Here is an 18558-nt window from a genome sequence, read left to right on the forward strand (position 1 = left end):
GTAACTGAATTTTTTAACAAGATTAAGATGACTGCTAGAATTGATGCACATGAAGACAGACTAGTCTAGTAGCGGCTCAAGAGGAGGAGGAGGAGTAGTCTTGTGTGTAAGCATACTTTCAGGAGCACGAGTAGTCTTGTATGTAAGCATAGCATTTTTGGTTCCGCCCAACCCAACTAGGACGTGAAAATTTTGATAAGAATCAAAAGTCGATTTAATTTCAACAATTTAAAATTACATCAAACACTAAAATAATTTGTTATAATTTGTTTTACAAGCGTATAGACTACTTATGTTATGTAATACAAATATTTTATTTGAATAAAATAATTAATAATCAAATATTTATTACACTCATTAAAATAATTGGTTATACAACAAGATTAGAGAAATAACTTCAAGAAAAAACCTTAATGGTAAAAATGAGAGAGAGAAAGGGAAAAGGTAAAAACTAATTTACTGACTTAAGTTTACGTGAAAAATGAAATTACTCAGCTATGTTCAATTTTTATATTTAAATAAAATAAAATATTCATTTTCAAATATTCATGATCATTTTATTGAAGTAGGGTAAGAATAAAAATTCTATAGTCAAATTAAGTATAACTAGAAAATAATAATAATAATAATAATAATAATAATAATAATAATAATAATGAAATTAGAAATAAATAAATAAATAAATAATAAAAATGGCATCACCGAAAGTAGATATATCACATATCCTGCCACGAAAGAGACGAGAGAGACCGTCCAACCCTTCGGATCGCACGTTTTGAACAAATCCAACTATTACGCAAACCGGAAGCAATACGACGTCGTACAATCCCCCACAACAGCCCAGTACGATTTGCGCGCTTTTCACCTCCCAAATTCCCACTATACCCCTTAATGAACGGTCCAGATCAAATCTCAGGCTTACCCCTGGCGTCAACTTCTCCTCCTCTCCTCCTATTTTTATACACGTAAATTTCAACAAATCTCTCTTCCTTTCTCACCCAACTCGCTTTCTTCTTCCCCCGCTTGCCTTTCACATTTCTCCGTTCAATTTCCCTTTCCTCTCTTTCTCTTCGCTCCGGTGATTCCTACGATGTCGTCCGCCGAGAAGGAAAGAGAAACGCAGGTCTACATGGCCAAGCTTTCTGAACAGGCTGAACGCTACGACGGTACGTACGGCTTCTTTGTTTTAATATCCAGCATTTCGGTTTCGATCTCATCTTTGTGCAATGTGCGTTGGAAATGTTGTTGAGTATGCCGATTTTTTAGTATTTTCGTTGCCTTGCTGGAACTGCTGTTATATTTCTGTGAAAATGGCGTTATTTCGTTGTGCGATTAGAATGTATTGCTTCTTACTGCGTTAGATTAGATGCACTTGTGATTTAATCTGTCGTTTAGAAATTTGTATAATGATGCATTAGAGATTGGAATCGTGTTATTGGTAATAGGAGAACAAGGAGTTAGAATTATTGGAATTGAATTGTTGTTTGTTTCCATCATATATCTGAATCGAGTTGACGGATGGCGTTGATGAGCTTGGGAAGAGTTGTTGTGAATAGTTGGATCGTTGTTAACTGTTATTTTCGCGTTCATCGGTTGTTTTTAGTTTGGACATGGTCCAGATCGTATTTTATTTCATATCCTCCAGGTTGTAAACATTTTAGATCACATTTTAAGGTCATCTTGTTATTCAAACGCAATATAAGTCGTCTTCATCATTTCATCTGATGAAGGAATCTGTTTATGTTTTTATCAATTGTTGTAGATATATTTTGCAATAAAGTTATTGTATATTTTGTATTTTAATGTCACAGAAATGGTGGAGTGTATGAAACAAGTTGCTAAACTAGATGTTGAGCTAACCATGGAAGAGAGAAACTTGCTTTCTGTTGGATACAAAAATGTTATAGGTGCTCGGCGAGCTTCTTGGCGCATCATGTCCTCAATTGAACAGAAGGAGGAGTCCAAAAGCAATGAGAATAATGTTAAACTTATTAAAGGTTACCGTCAGAAGGTGGAGGAGGAGCTTTCCAAGATCTGCACCGATATTCTGACTATTATTGACAACCATCTCATTCCTTCTTCAACTTCTTCAGAAGCATCGGTCTTTTATTACAAGATGTGAGTTTTGTGGGAGGCATTTTTCGTTCTAAATTGATTATCGCATGGTCAAAATCTTGAACATTTCAACTGATTTTTTCGTGTTTAACAATACCACCAGAAATTATTTGGGATGGGATCTCTAATCATATATTTTGCATGGATGATTCTAGGAAAGGTGATTATTACCGATATCTTGCTGAATTCAAAACAGATCAAGAAAGGAAGGAGGCAGCTGACCAGTCATTGAAAGGATACGAGGCATGTTTATTTCTCAATCTTTCTTTTACCAGAACTGAATGATTTGATTTTTATTCGTCAGCTATCTTACTCCATGCTCCCTTTACTGAATTCATGATAGACTGCATCAAGCACCGCAAATACTGAACTCCCATCAACCCACCCAATCCGTCTTGGGCTTGCTCTCAACTTTTCTGTCTTCTACTATGAGATTATGAACTCCCCTGAAAGGTAAAAGTAGTTTATTTCTGGAATTAATTCCACACCAAGAGTTGACTAACTTGTTCTAATTCATTTAGGGCTTGCCACTTGGCTAAACAAGCTTTTGACGAGGCAATTGCAGAGTTGGATACTTTGAGTGAGGAATCATACAAGGACAGTACCCTCATAATGCAGTTGCTGAGAGACAACCTTACTCTCTGGACATCTGATTTACCAGAAGATGGAGGTATTTTGTAGTTGAGGCTAGATATAGATGTAGTTTTGTAAAAAAACTAAAATAATAAAACACCTAAAAAGGGAATACTTTTTTGACGCAAAGAGCACCTCCTCACTGCCGCACTCTGTTTACCCATATCCAAACCAAGAGGGATTTAGACCATCTGTGGGCCAATTTCATGTATAAAATTCTTCAAATCTTTATCATAATCTTTTTATATGGACAATTATCAGGTTTCCTCTAGCCACCCCAAAAAAATAAAACCAAGAAAAATAAGAATTCAGACTTTCAGTCATTTCTAAGCTTGAAAAGCCGAAATTATTCTCCCCTTTTGATGTAATATGTTAAGTTTTATGCCCATAAACGCGTGGACTTACTCTGGACTGCTTTTATATAGGTGAAGAAAACGTCAAAGGTGAGGATTCCAAACCCGTAGTACCAGCCCCCGAGGTAGCTTTCTTTCATGCGTGATCTTCTCCACGAGCTTTTAGCGTGTGTATATATATACTCACTTAAAATCTAAATTTTGCCATGTGCAGCAGCAGTAATGGAGAATGAAATAGCCCTCACGCAACGACTGGATTGGACATCCATCACCTTTACTCACTACGGAGTATGGACCCGTACAATGGTGGCTTGTGCTGATATTAGCTACTTTTTGGTTCCAACCAAAAACCAGAAAGATTAATTAGATCCATTTATTAAATCTTTGTTTCCCCATTCTTGTTTCACGGCATTAGGCTGAACTTTTAAAAGTATTGAATTGTCAGTTCATTCCCCCTGTCGTCGCTCATTTTCTTTTACTCTCTTTCCTTTTGAGAATTTAAATGTAAACTAAACTACCTTGTTTGAATTTGGGCAAAATTGATGAGATCTTTATGGCATCCATGGGTTGGTCTTCCCGACATCTCTTTATGCCGTGGAATTGATTGCACATGGGGCTCTAATTGAAGTAACAGTACCAAGGCATGTTTACAAACATTAACTTACGGCTCGAAATAATGCAATAGCCTGTTTATTCATTATTGAGAGAGGACCATAATGCAATCGGCCATTATTGAGAGAGAACCGTCTTAACTATAAGGTTCTAGATTTGTGTTTCCCCTTTTTAAATATATTTGAAGTTCAAACATGTGAAGTAGGACATTTAAGTATCTCACCTTTGGATTATTCAGTCGATTGATAATGTTGGGAATTAGTTTTATTTTCTATAGTCAAAATTTTCCCAAGAAAATATGTATCCTTTTAACCAACTGATTTATGGTTCTACAAAATCGAGACCAAATGAGGTTGACAGAGAGAGAGAGAGAGAGTATATATTGATGATAATGGATAATTTTTTTAAAAAAATGAAAATATAATGCTAAAATAAGTTAAAATCCTCATTAATATTATTAGACTAAGCTTTCTAACATCCCTACTAAATTGTTGGTCAATATTTGATGTAGCAATAGATTTGTAGCTTAGGTAGAGTAGGAGGCTTCAGATCTTGAATAATAATAGTTGTTAAAGATTCTTTTTTGCTTCCTAAGTTGGTGGGTCACAAGAGTTTACTGCCGTTCTAGGGATACCAAATCTAAACCCCCGAGAGTGACATGTGAACAACTTAAAGAAAGTTAGGATTGTTAAACACAAAGTTTCTTCAAAAAGTCTCTTTTTCTATTGGAGATGAGACTTATGTTCAGTAAAGGGGAAGACATAGGATTATACATGGTAATTTCCCTACTTCCTTTCCATGCATTTATAGGCGTAGACTAATGCACAAGAAATAAACATTTCAATTATGTACCAAACCAAACCATACTTGAGAAGCATGCATATTTGCATATCTATAACACTCGGTGCATTCAATAATTTTCCTACAACACTCAGTGCATTATTCTCCTCTGTAAATGTTTGATTAATCCACCACACCTAAATGGTGTGAAAGTTATCTTATTTATAATCAAATAAATTACAATATGGAAATAGTAATAAATGGAAATAACAATAAATAGAAAGATACCTATGGTAATAAGGCAAATATTAGATATTTGCCTTATAATAAAATATCAAATATAATATATATGGTAAACTATAATTTATTACTAAATATCCTTAACACCCCACCGCAAGCTGAGCGTCGGATTTGAACAAACGTGAAGCTTGGATCTGAAAAATTCAAAGTGGTTGAGAAACACTTTTCGTGAAGATGTCAACAACCTGGTTCACAGGAGGCGTAGAGAAACACTTTCTTGGCCATCAAAAATTGCAGAGGGATTGCTGCTTAGCGGCGATGCTGCCTTGGCTTCGGCGAGAATATGTCTAACCCATGAAGAGGGATTGTCGCTCAGCGACGATGCTGCCTTGGCTCTGGTGAGAATATGTCTAACCCCAAGAAGTAGAAGGGGAAACCTAGAGCAAGGGATAAAGACAATGTTGAAGCCGGAAGAGTCGCCACATTGGGCGAAGGAGCCAATTTTGGCAAGAAGGGCAGCCGGAAGAGTCGCCACATTGGGGCGAAGGAGCCAATTTTGGCGAGAAGGGCGGCGGCAACTTGGTTGGCGAAGATGCCAGTGCGGCGCCTAGATTCCAAAGGTGAATCTCTGCAAAAGGTCGATAGGCTTATCGAGATTCTGTATATTTCTGAAGAGAAATGCTGATGAAGATCCTAAAATTAGGGTTTCTATGAAGGATAAAGAGAAAATTGAGAAGAGAATGAAAGAGACTATGTTTGGAAAAGGTAAGGTTGTATGTACAGAGTATGGTGAAGGATGATTTGGAGGTCAATAGGGTGGAGCCGAAGAGTAATTAATCGGCTCCGCCTGCGGTAGCCATGAAGACTGCTCCTGCGGCGTCAAAGCCAGCAGGGGTGGTGGAGAAGAACAGTAGAAGATTTCAAAAGCCATTGAAAAGAAAGGATTTGGGGTTGTTAAACCGAAGGGGCTCTGATACCATGTAAATGTTTGATTAATCCACCACACGTAAATGGTGTGAAAGTTATCTTATTTATAATCAAATAAATTACAAGAATATGGAAATAGTAATAAATGGAAATAACAATAAATAGAAAGATACCTATGGTAATAAGGCAAATATTAGATATTTGCCTTATAATAAAATATCAAATATAATATATAGGGTAAACTATAATTTATTACTAAATATCCTTAACATCCTCTCATTCAAATTCCTGTGACTCTGGGTTTGATCATGCTCTTACTTCCTAGTTCGCACCTAGTCATAGAAATGGGGGGTTGTCACCATTCAACTCTCATCTCTTGAGGTTGTCAGGGTTCGAATCCCTTCTCGGCCATTACCGGCCATAAGGGAAAGATTAATTTGAAATATGGAAGTGTAGATGTTACGCATTGATAAATCTATCCAATGCCAGAGAGGGATTCATGTAGCATCAGCACAAATACAAATGTTGCTTATAGCTCAATTGAGTATGATCGTCTCATGTATAGACACTAAAGAATTCATACTCGTAAAGGGAAACTTTGGTTATACTAACCAGCAAAAGATTCTATATTGACATTTACAAGACGAAAACAGAACGACCCTAGAAAATAAAAACTATCGTATGCCAGGCAGTGCTAAGGTACTAATCCATATGAACAATTTGCCTTAAGACTCTTCTTTGACGAAGAAGGTTTGAGGTAAGCAAAAATCTTCCTCTTGATTCAGAATTTCCATTTCCTCATCGTCTGGCTTCTGAAATATAGTGTGATGCGGAGAGGAAAGCAATCTTAGCACATATATCCCATCAGTTAATAAGAGGACAAAATAAAAAAAAAAAAAACGACTTTTGGACTGTAAAGGAACGCCCCCACGTTATTTGGTTCTAACTCTTCAAAAACGTAAATTTTAATATGCCGAGACAAATTTGCTAATCAAGCTAGAAATGGTATCTTCTTTATAAAGAACATGAATATGATCTATCAGGTCAGGTGTAAACTCAGAGCTCCGCTGAGTATGTACCCAAACTTGTCACAAGTTCATGGCCCTCCAGAATAAATATGATTATTAGGAATTGGTAAATTTTTCTTTCAAAAATAGTGAATACAAGAAAGGTGAATTTGTGACATGTTCGAGTACACTAAAGATTATATATATTTATGCTATTTACTTCCTATGAAAAAAAATATTTACGCTATTTAGATTATCTTCCTTTTGAAGCAAAATGAAGCCCACAGCCAAAAATAAAATAAGGACAAAAGAAAAGCAGTAGTGATTCTTTTTACCAGCATTTCCAGGTTATAGAACCGATCCAACAACTGTAAAACCTCATCAGAAGAGAACGGACGATCAAAGCTGTGACAAGAAGAAGGTAAACCAATTGAGTATGCAAAAGAAATTGTAGAAGCCACTAGATTTTAGGGTCAAAGCCCAATAAAAAACGCAAGGAAGGTGGTACATGGGGCAGAGAAAACCTTCTTCGCAGAAATTCCATCAACCCGAAGAGGACAAAGTGGCGATGTATGCCTATATGAAAAATGACGATAACTCTTTGACAGTAAGCTCGTTTGTAGAAGGGAAATAAAAGACCAATAAGCAGTATGCAATCAGTTGAAATCATGAGCAAATACATTAAAGTTTATTTCCTTTCCTTGCAAGACAAAGAATGAGTTCCCTATAATGACGAGAATTCACTGCTTATGTTCTCGAGAGTGGTGGTTATAAAATAATGTGATTTTATTGATCGTAATATAATTAATTCACAACATTTCCTCCCTATTCGTAATCGGTAAACGCTTCCAGTGAAAAGCAGAATGGCATTGCGGGAAGATAAACTTAATTCGCTTAGTACTCTCTTCCAGTCATTTCTCAACCGTAAGAATGGCTGCCTCAATCCTGATTTATAATCCTCCATACTACTTTTCATCAGACAACGCAAAATGATAGTAACAGTAAGAAGTCAATCATTATCACTGAATGCAGAAATATGAAACATGTTCAATTCTCACTTATTGATTAAAATGCAGGATTCGGCAACGATGATACTGAGGATGAACAGACTCGAAAACTGATAAACTACTCACGCCTTGATATTACAATTAAAAACTAGAAAGAATATTGTTGAATTAAACTTGCCTTGTAACTTGACTAACGGATAAATCTCAAGAGCTTGCAAGAGTTTGAGTTCCAATTCAATCTGTGGTTGCTCCTAGCCACAACACACCAAAAACAATAGAAAAATTCAAATTCCTGCAGTTATAAAACAAGTCTGAAGAAGAAGAAGAAGAGAGAGAGAGAGAGAGAGAGAGAGACCTTGGGAAGAGAGGAAGCGGAGGACGGTGGAGCTTTACATGGAGAATGTACAGAAATGCCGTCTTGCTCTTCCTCTCTCCCTTTGCCGCCGCTTTCCATGAATAATCTGCAAATGCCTCGAGAGAGTTTTTAGTTTCGATTTCTTCCACTTTTCTGTTTTTCCCTCCACAATGAACCGAACTTTGCAATCATAATTTTTCCCTGATTTCTTGTTAGGGTTTTGGCTGTTTGATTCGCGGGAACGGAAGCGACGACGACAAAACTTGTTTTCGGTCGGTTTCTTTACAAACAATGGGCCGGCCCAACTTACCACACGTCCAATTGAAAGATCGTGGGCCTCTTTTTCCCTTCGGTTTGGCCCATTGGTTTCTTGCACGATTTAATATTATTAAATATAAAATAAAATAATGACAATAATCATAAATTAATACACAATAATCAATATATTAGGAGGTCTATCGAGTTAGGTCCTATACGGCTTGGGTAAGTATCAGAACGTCACTTTATGGTTCTTTTCCGCTCTGGAGCCATTCTATCCTGTACATTTTCCATTTCGATTTATAAACCTGAATACAATTCATGTAGAATCTAGCTTGTTTGATCACACATACGGTCCATGCATGCATGTTCAATTGTCTTATGCTTGTGACCTTAATCAACCTGTCTCATCTTGATTCGTAACAACATGACCTTCATGTCGTTACGTCATCCCAAATCCAAGATGTCATCAGCCAACATAGCTTTCTCAAATATGTCCATCTAGACCTATAATTGTTGCTCATATTATCGAGACCTCCCAAACATCCATCCATCTAAGTTCCATCGATGCATGAATCCTCCATGTCTATGCTAAACCATTTACAGACTCCGTTATACATTTTGTATCGAAAAGATCAACGACACGTGAAATGAACTCAATCCTCTTTTGTAATCGACCAAAATTTCAAAATTCAAACCGACAAAATTTGATGAAGTTCAATTCGGGATGTGAAGTAAAGAAAAAGTTGACCCTATGGAGTGGTAGGCTTTTATATATATATATATATATATATATTAATTTGAGAACCATACAGATCACTTTCACTGTATATTGAGGCAATGACGTGGAATCTAATAATTGAGTGGAGCCCAATTCATAAAAAGCTTTTAGAAATTCGCTTGAATTTTTCTAAAAGATACAATTTGTTTGAGACATGTTCATGGTGAAGAACAAAATTATATTCTTTTATTCACTTTAAACCCCAGCCAATGGCTTTGTTTCCATCACAAACCAAGGGTCAAAAAGAGAATTCACACCTTGTTATTAATAAAATTAAAATTTTAATATGTAAAGTATTTTATTTATTTATTTATTTTCATATATTGAATTAATTAAAACTATAAGAGACTTTTATTTATTTTATGTGCAAAAAAGATTAATTAAAACTGAAATTCTCAGCCCTTTATGTATGAATATATTCTCTCATACTTAATTAATTATGTTAATTGGGAATTAAAGCTACTTCTTATTTCTTAATATGAACACGCCCTGTTTGGGGACCCAAAACCTGCCCTTTTGCTACCTTTTGGAAGGATCCAAAACAACCCAAAAGGTTTTACATGGTAACATCAAGGATTCTTTTGGTTCGGTGACCGAATCATGTACGTACAAGACGACGCTTTAAATCGTGCTTGTAAAATTATGCTTAGATTGATACGTTATTTTTTTAGTTTTAAATTTCAACTCTACTTACAAGACGACAATTTAAATCTTGTTTGTAAGATCACGTTCAGATTGATACTTTCTTTTAGTTTTAAATTTAAACGTCTTATAAAAAAAAACACGTTTTAATAATGAGTGGTTTTTGGAAGAAAATATATATATTAAAAATAAATAATTTTTAAATAAATACATGAAAATTGTTGGGAATCACGACTCTCGGGTATGATATTGTCCACTTTGAGCATAAACACCGATGATTTTGTTTTGGGCTTCTCCAAAGTCCACTTGAGCATAAACTCTTATGGATTTGTTCTGGGCTTCTCTGAAATATTGTCCACTTTGAATATAAACTCTCATGGTTTTGTTTTGGACTTATTTGAAATATTGTCGACTTTGAGCCTAAACTCCCCTGGTTTTGTTGTGGGCTTCTTCAAAATATTGTTAACTTTGAGCATACACTCTCCTGGTTTTATTCCGGGTTTCTTCAAAATATTGTCTACTTTGAGCATAAACTCTGATGGTTTTGTTCGGGGTTTCTTCGAAATATTGTCCACTTTGAGCATAAACTCTCTTGGTTTTGTTCTAGGCTTCTCCAAAATATTGTCCACTTTGAGCATAAACTCTCATGGTTTTGTTCTCGGCTTTTCGGAAAGGTCTCCTATTAATGGAGAGAGTATTCATTGATTATAAATTAATGATTATTTCTTAAATTAACGGATGTAGAACTAAAATAACATAGCCGAAAATATGGCTTTACTTTCGAATTAAATATGGCAGTAAAACTGGAATTTGTACATAAAATAGAAAAGAACAAAAGACAGATGAATGAAGATGGAGGGAGGTTTTCCTCGAAAGAAAACAAAAAAAAAGGAGAGGCGGTGACACACCGACTGGTGAGCGTAGGACCAAAGGCACCACCAAACCAGCCTACCAGCGCAGCTTTAACCATTCAGTTGGGTTGAGTAAAAGTGGGGTTAGGTTATCATAACCCACGTGGGTTTAAGACCGTTTGAGCGAATTTTACACAAACGGTCAAATGCATGACACAAAGCTTCCCTCCTCTGCGCCCATTGCGCATTTTCCCACACCATAGATACTTCATCTAAATCATATTTAATTTACTTCAAAATGCGTTAAAAAAAAAAAAAAAAAAAAAAAAAAAAAAACTAAAACTGACCGTATTCGTGCTCGTATATAATAATGACCCTTCCCTTCTAATTCTCTTTAATTTCTACCAAAAAAAATTAAAACTAAAAATCAAGAAACCCTTTCCTTACCGCTCTCTTCTTCCATAGCTCTTTCTTGTCGCCATTGAAATCTGAGTTCTGTTTTTAGGGTTCTTCAAGTTCTTTAATCTGTATTGCTTCAATCATGGCTGTTTTCGCGTTCTTAGTGTTCTTCCTTGCCATAACTGGTCGATCTTGTAAGTTTCGACATGGGTTTTTTTCAGGGCTGTTTTCTTGAGATTTCCCTTATGGGTTTTCATTGATTTTGGTTTTTGATTGCGTTTCAGATGCCAACTATTGCTTGTGTAGAGATGGGGTGAGTCAGCAAGTCCTTCAAAAGGCAATAGACTATGCTTGTGGAGCTGGAGCTGACTGTTCTCCAATCCTCACCAATGGCGCTTGTTTTCAGCCCAACACCGTCAAAGATCACTGCAACTACGCCGTCAACAGCTATTTCCAGCGGAAGGGACAAGTCCAAGGAAGCTGCGACTTCGGCGGCGCCGCCACGCCCAGCGTTACCCTCACCGCCAGTAAGCCGGACCCTCGAAATTACCCTCTTGTCCTGTTTTACACCCATTATTGTCCACTGATTTCATCTTCTTCCTTGTGAATTTTTTACAGCCGTGCCCTCTGGTTGCGTCTATCCTTCTAGCCCCAGGTACCATTTCCAAGCCTGATACCGAATTTGTCCTTGTTTGCTTTCAGATTCAACAATATTCGGCTAATTTTTCTTAATTGGGGCCATCGATTTCTCTGTTCTTCAATGTCGCCATTTTTGACTAATACCAGAGACTTGTCGGTGCTGGGTTTGCGTTTCAATGCTTTGGAGATATCATTTGATTTTCTTAATTTTTAAATATTTTTGGGTAATGGAGTTATGATTAGATCTAGTGAGAGCATCATATGAACTGACCTGAACCACTCTGTTTGGTGCCGTGAGCTGTCCATGATGATGATTTTTTTTTTTTCCTCAACTATCCTTGTCGTCTTGTTCTTCAGATCTTCCGATTTCTTTAAATCTGTATCGACATGTCATTTATTTTATTGCCGGTTTTTGTTGTATTTAAGCAATGCGGGAACAACACCGACGAGCCCCAGTGGAACTACGCCGACGATGACTCCACCAGGGATGCCGACGATGACTCCACCTGGGACGCCGTCGTCGACGAGTCCAGGAATGACGCCGTCGGTGTTCAACAACGGAATCAGCCCGAGTGGTAGCGGCGGGTTCAACGATGGCAGCGGCAGCGGCGGCGTGGGTTTCAGTGATAATAGGAACTCGTTTTTGGCTGTGGGCTCAACTCTGTGGTTAGCCGTAGTGTTTCTCTGGGGATGATGAAAATGGCGGATCGGTTGGTGGATCTCGATGAATGGTTGAGATTTTGCCACGTACCGTTCGGGGAAGGGTGGGAGTTACTTTTGACCATTGGCTGTGGAAGGAAGAATCTAGAGAAGAGAGGCTTTTTTTTTTTTTTTTTTTTTTTGTTATTTGTAATTCCATTAAAAAAAAAAAAAAAAAAAAAAAAAGATGAAGGGGAAGTTCGATTTAAGAATCTTTGGGTGTTAATGATGGTGTTGTAAATTTTAAGAGATTTATTTTCTAATTTGTGTTGGTGTAACATTCTCCATTCCTTTCCCCCTCTTAAATTAGTTGGAATAATGCTTGCATTTAATAATTTAAATATTATATAGTCCTTTTAATAATTCTAATATTTTAAAATTTATCACTATAATAATTTTAAATATTAATAATAATTCTAATGTTTTAAAAATTAGCATCTTTTATTAATTCTAATATTTTAAAATTTTTGCCATGATTTACTTTCGAAAAAAAGGTCTTTAGTTCAAATCTGGGATGAACTTATCATCGAAAGGAACTTTGCTCGTGCAATTGTGGGTTTTGTTACTACAGGCTCGGAGCTTCGCTCTTATTGTGAATGTTAACACTGTTATTGTGAGATTTTACACTGGTTTGAGATGAGAACGAAACATTTTCTTACAAGTGTGTGGAAACCTCTCCCTAATTAAACACGTTTTAAAACTATGAGGTTGTTGGTGATACATAACAAGCCAAAACGAACAACATTTATTAGCGGTGTACTTGGGCTGTTACTTATGGTATTAGAGTCAGACGTCATATGGGTTAATCTCTCATTAGTAAACATGTTTCAAAACCGTGAAGCTGACGACTACTTGTCCCAAGGAAAGGAGCTTTGCTCGTCCAATTGTGGGTTATTGCCACTACATGTTGGGGGCTTAGGAGCATCTATACTAGAAAAAGGAGCTTCGCTCTTGCAATTGGGTCATTGCCACGGTTGAGGTATATAGCAACGTTTTGAATTTGCAAGTACAACACCAAAAAAGTTTGGTGGCATTTGTCGTACCTACTTTTCAAAAGATTAATTGATTTAGATTTATCTTTTATCTTCTCTTATTGTGAATATTAACACTATTATTGTGAGATTTTACATTGGTCGATGATGAGAACGAAGCATTTTCTTATAAGCGTGTGGAAACCTCTCCATAATAAAACGCGTTTTAAATTTATGAGATTGTCGTTATACACAACAATCTCCAAACCGGATAACATTTATTAGCGGTGTACTTGGGCTATTACTAATGGTATTAGAGTCAGACACTAGACAAGATAATCTCTCCTTAATAGACACGTTTTAAAATCATGAGGCTAACGACTATGTGTAACGGGTCAAAGCAAACAATATCGACTAGTAAGGAACTTGGGCTGAATTTGATATACTAGTAGTAAAGACATCAGACGTGTGTAAGGGTGTGGAAACCTTTCGTTAGTAGACGCATTTTAAAACCACGAGGCTCACGATGATACGTAACAGGCAAAAACAGACAATATATGCTAGTGATCGATAAATATTCAATATTAATTATTAACGACGAATTTATTATCATTTTTCACATGTCCCATAAAATTTGGAGTGGGTGTAAATTCTCCTATTTATGACTTACCATGTGATCGATTATATAAATAGGCAAACGGTCCCTTCCATTATGAATAGCAATAGCATGCCCAATCATTGTAGGGATAATGCGAGATGCTCGGGACCAAATTACTATTATTATTATTATTTTTTTAATAAATGGTTCCCTCCTAATATATTTTATATATATATATATATATATATGTATGTATGTAAATGTAAATGGTGTATTAAATTAGTAGGATAAGAAATAAAATAATTCTAAAAGATAAGTTTAATAACTATATAATCATAATTATGCGGAGAATATAACTTTAATAAGTGGCTACTTAAAGAAATTTAAACTGCATGGAAATTTTGACTTAGTGTAAGAAAAGTTGACCGAAAGCGACTTTCAGTGGTGTCTTGTCATTACCTGATACTCATCACTCGATATTCTATAATAATTGCGTATGGGGGACTGTGCCACCATTTTCTTGCTACCATTTCTGCAAGATCGGAAACTGTGACTCCATGAATCTGTCCTCGTCTCCCGAATTTTTGGAAATGAGCAACTGATTCTGTTCTTGCTAGTTAGCGTTCTCAAATCTACTGAGGTTCGACTTCAAGGTTTTTGTTTCTTAATCTATTTGATTTCGTCTTCTGAACTTACTCGTTTCCGATTTTTGTTGTTATTTTTCTCAGATTTGTTCCTTCGATCCTACTAAAACGTTATCCGTTCTTGAATTTGGGGTTAGATTTTACCTCTTCGTGACCTTAAACTTGTAAATCGTTTTGGTTTCGTTTGAAAAATCTGTTTCTCTTGCTTCCTTCTCGCATGTCCGAGTTAGGAACCCGCACGTAAATGTAATTTAGTGTTCACACTCACAATGATCTATTATCATTTGTTTTGGGACTTGCGTTTTCTCTACCATTTGGAGATTTCTCGTTATCGTCACTGGTTTGTTGATTATTGTGCTCGATCTTCGATTAAGTGTTTTCTCAATGAAGAAAAACATTGGGACTGATTAAAACCACGGATCTCTGCAGGATTTCGCTGTTGATTGACCATATATATAACCAGAGGGGATTAGATTGTTGGAGGTTAAAGAATGTATATGGTAGAGAGTAAAGAAGGTGCCATAGCATGTATGGTATTGTCGCTCTGCTTCTTGGGGACCTTCCCTGCACTTTTGACTCTCCTCGAACGACGGGGGCGACTTCCTCAACATACTTACCTTGATTACTCCATAACTAACTTTTTAGCTGCTGTAATCATCGCTTTCACACTTGGTGAGGTTGGAAAGAGCTCAGATGCTTCTCCAAATTTTATCCAGCAGCTTTCTCAGGTTGCTTTGATCGTTTATTTACTCTTGGTTCCATATTTAATTGCTTGTGATTATGTTGTAACAGCCCAAGCATGAGGTTTCCACCCCCTTATAAACAATATTTTGTTCCCCTTTCCAACTGACGTGGGATCTTATAATTCACTCCTCTTCGGAGTCCAGCGTCCTTGCTGGCGCTTGTTCCTCTCTCCAATCAATGTGTGATCTCACAATCCATCCCCTTCAAGGCCTAGCGTTCTCACTAGCACTTGTTTCTCTCTCCAATCGATGTGGGATCTCACAATCCACTCTCCTTTGGGGGCTAGCATCCTCGTTGACACCCCGTCTAGTGCGTAGCTCTGATACCGTTTGTCATAGCCCAGGTCCACTGCTGTCTGATATTGTCCTCTTTGGGCTTTCCCTTTCGGGCTTCCTCTCAAGGTTTTAAAACGCGTCTGCTAGGGAGAGGTTTCCACACCCTTATAAAGAATGTTTCGTTCCCCTCTCCAATCGATGCGTGATCTCACAATCCTCTCCAATCGTTTTCTGTTCTATGTTGGTGACTAGAAGGGACTCTCTTATACTTTCTAATTCTGGATATATAAAGATGATCAACAAGAAACTTTCATTTGATCTATCCTACTTTTTTCCCCAAGGAAGTTGATTTGATATGCTACTCTATAGTCTTAAGACCTTCTGTGATAGAGATGGTGCATGTCAAAGGAAGAAAATATTTGATTTCATTTAACTTAACCTGCTTGATGTTCATAAAACGAGTATGAAGGGCATCTGCAGTTATATTTGTGCAAGAATGATGAAAGTTTGGAGGCAATGAGTAATTTTATTCATGTTGTAATTGGTGCTGATTCTTCTTGTATGCAGGATAATTGGCCTTCTGTCATGTTTGCGATGGCGGGCGGTGTAGCATTGAGTCTCGGAAATCTTTCATCTCAATATGCTTGGGCCTTTGTTGGTTTATCTGTTACAGAAGTGCTCATTTGTAGCATAATAGTAGTTATAGGTCTCCACCATCTTTGTTCTCACTCTATTTATCTCCATATGTCTCTCAAATATATGTGCCTGAAGTCTCATGGGATCCCTCCTCTATGTATTGCTTGATTCTTTTTCTTTTCTTTTTTTGTTAAAGGCTCAACATTGAACTACTTTCTTGATAACAAGATTAACAAAGCTGAGATCCTTTTCCCTGGCGTTGCTTGCTTTGTGATTGCGGTATGTCTTGGTTCTGCTGTTCACTCGTCCAACACGGCTGATAACAAAGCAAAGCTGAACAGTTTGTCGGCCAATTCCGATAAAGAGCTGAAGTATGTTTTCTATGTCTACCAATGTGTTTATTTTCGATATATTTCATATATTAGTCAACGTTATGATCTTATTCATATCCCCATAGTTGCCTGCCACTCAAATCCAAACCTTTGATTAGTTATTGTAACACCCCAAGCTCACCACTAACGGAGATTGTCCTCTTTAGACTTTCCCTTTCGTGGTCCAGCGTTCTCGCTGGCACACCACCTGGTGTTTGGCCATTTTTGGGGCTCAACGTCCTCGCTGGCACATCGTCCCGTGTCTAGTTATGATACCATCAGTAACCGCCCAATCCCACTGCTAGCATACATTGACCTCTTTGAATTTTTCCTTTCGGGGCCTGCATCCTCACACGCACTTGTTCCTCTATCCAACCAATGTGAGATCTCACGGTTATATACCTCTAGTTTTGGAAGTTATGTTTTTAAATTCTAGTGAAGTCGTGTTCTTGCAGTGGAAGCATTTGAACATATCCTTATGATAATGTTTACTTTCAAATCCCTTGTTACAGGCCAATAGATGTCGCTGGATTTCCTAGTAGGGGTAAAACTTCCAGAGCCATAGTTTACTACTCTCTTTGTGTTCATTCTTTGCAAGTTAAGTGAGGCTAACTTTTTTCTTTTAATTGGACTTGCATAGTTGAATCAACGGACCCGGAGAACGCTGATGGTTCGTTGCGAAAGGCCGAGGCTGGGACTGCAGATTTTCTTGTTCAGCTTGAAAACAGACGATCCATCAAGGTCTGTAATGCCACTGCAGTAACGAGCAGTTTTTGTGTGGTTGAATTCCTTATGTATCGTATTCTGATATTGCATGATGCTGCAGGTGTTCGGTAAGGGCACAGTAATTGGACTGTGCTTAACTTTCTTTGCTGGTGTTTCCCTTTCTCTGTTCTCACCTGCATTCAATTTGGCCACAAACGATCAATGGCATACTCTAAAGAAAGGTGTGCCACACTTGGCTGTCTATACCGCATTTTTCTACTTCTCGGCCTCTTGTTTTGTCATAGCCATCGTTCTCAACATCATCTTCCTTTACCGCCCTCTACTTAACTTACCCAAAACAACATTCAAAGCATATCTGAATGACTGGAATGGTAGAGGATGGGCCTTCTTGGCTGGATTTCTGTGTGGGTTTGGCAATGGTCTGGAGTTCATGGGCGGCCAAGCTGCTGGATATGCAGCAGCTGATTCTGTGCAGGTCAGTTTCTTCACCTCTCTATGATTGTAATATCATGATGACTCAATATTGACCGCTCCAGCTGGTCTTACAGTAAATTTAATTATATCAATACTTCAATACTTAGAACACATACCATATTTTCTTGCTTCAATCTCGAATGATTGTTTCAGGCATTTCCACTCGTGAGCACGTTCTGGGGAGTTGTTCTGTTTGGAGAATACCGTCGATCGTCGAGGAGAACATACGTGTTGCTTGTCAGCATGTTGTTTATGTTTACTGCAGCTGTTGGGATCCTAATGGCTTCATCAGGACATCGAAAACCTTAGAAGAACCAGTCATTAGCGCATCGCAGCAGCAGCCAAGATTGTGCAAATTGTTCCTTCTAATGTACTGAACTTTATGTGTGCAGTTTCTGTACAATAGTATGAAATAACGAAGAAGAAATAATGTTCCCCAATAATGTTATGTCCTATCGATAGGGAAAGTGTGAGTGATTGAATGAGTGATGATAGGAAGATTGTACTATGAAGAGCAAAAAGACTATATATATAATAAAAAAGATATTAAAATATCTATCTAGAGAAAATTTGGTTTCAAACCAATAAACAAATCAAAACTAAATCAACTCCTATAACGAGATTTAATCAGATACTAGTAATCTAAACAAATACGTGATATTTAACACTCCTCTTATTTATAGGCTGTGAACTTCAAATTTTTTCTTAAACATATCTTACTTTAATTATCTTTCTGTTTAGAGGTCGATCAACCAACTCCCATGTTTTGTCTTTCTCGATCATCGAAAGCTCCTCCTCTGACAGGTGCAGCAATTCAATGT

The 18558-nt window shown here is 37.1% G+C and overlaps 4 protein-coding genes across 6 annotated transcripts; 3 read left to right on the forward strand and 1 right to left on the reverse strand.

Moving 5' to 3' along the window:
* Positions 1-977: 977 nt before the first annotated feature.
* On the forward strand, positions 978-3660 carry LOC111788500 (14-3-3-like protein GF14 iota). Its single transcript, XM_023668840.2, has 7 exons — positions 978-1166; positions 1812-2118; positions 2271-2358; positions 2459-2568; positions 2637-2785; positions 3174-3226; positions 3316-3660. Exons 1-7 carry the CDS (start codon positions 1091-1093, stop codon positions 3322-3324), a joined length of 792 nt encoding a protein of 263 aa, XP_023524608.1. The 5' UTR covers positions 978-1090; the 3' UTR covers positions 3325-3660.
* A 2457-nt stretch (positions 3661-6117) lies between these two features.
* On the reverse strand, positions 6118-8271 carry LOC111789518 (uncharacterized). The gene is made up of 5 exons (XM_023670219.2): positions 8030-8271; positions 7853-7925; positions 7192-7243; positions 7003-7072; positions 6118-6472 (listed from the first exon to the last, which is right to left on the reverse strand). The coding sequence occupies exons 1-5, from the start codon at positions 8126-8128 to the stop codon at positions 6386-6388; spliced, it is 381 nt and encodes a 126-aa protein (XP_023525987.1). The 5' UTR covers positions 8129-8271; the 3' UTR covers positions 6118-6385.
* Positions 8272-10989: 2718 nt separating this feature from the next.
* On the forward strand, positions 10990-12578 carry LOC111788133 (PLASMODESMATA CALLOSE-BINDING PROTEIN 2). Its single transcript, XM_023668354.2, has 4 exons — positions 10990-11154; positions 11245-11487; positions 11579-11615; positions 12026-12578. Exons 1-4 carry the CDS (start codon positions 11103-11105, stop codon positions 12291-12293), a joined length of 600 nt encoding a protein of 199 aa, XP_023524122.1. The 5' UTR covers positions 10990-11102; the 3' UTR covers positions 12294-12578.
* A 1769-nt stretch (positions 12579-14347) lies between these two features.
* Positions 14348-18291, forward strand: LOC111793293 (ureide permease 2). Of its 3 annotated transcripts, XM_023675144.2 has the most exons (9): positions 14383-14507; positions 14596-14643; positions 14941-15239; positions 16098-16236; positions 16363-16537; positions 17050-17081; positions 17178-17278; positions 17364-17738; positions 17891-18291. In XM_023675144.2, the coding sequence occupies exons 3-9, from the start codon at positions 15003-15005 to the stop codon at positions 18044-18046; spliced, it is 1215 nt and encodes a 404-aa protein (XP_023530912.1). In that variant the 5' UTR covers positions 14383-14507; positions 14596-14643; positions 14941-15002; the 3' UTR covers positions 18047-18291. The 3 variants fall into 3 exon arrangements, with proteins under 3 accessions (XP_023530896.1, XP_023530887.1, XP_023530912.1); XM_023675128.2 differs by lacking the exon at positions 14596-14643 and having other exon boundaries at positions 14348-14507; XM_023675119.2 differs by lacking the exon at positions 14596-14643 and having other exon boundaries at positions 14360-14520.
* The last annotated feature ends 267 nt before the right edge of the window (positions 18292-18558 follow it).

Source organism: Cucurbita pepo, chromosome 1, assembly GCF_057944985.1.
Source record: "Cucurbita pepo subsp. pepo isolate OVF chromosome 1, ASM5794498v1, whole genome shotgun sequence".
Taxonomy (NCBI): domain Eukaryota; kingdom Viridiplantae; phylum Streptophyta; class Magnoliopsida; order Cucurbitales; family Cucurbitaceae; genus Cucurbita; species Cucurbita pepo.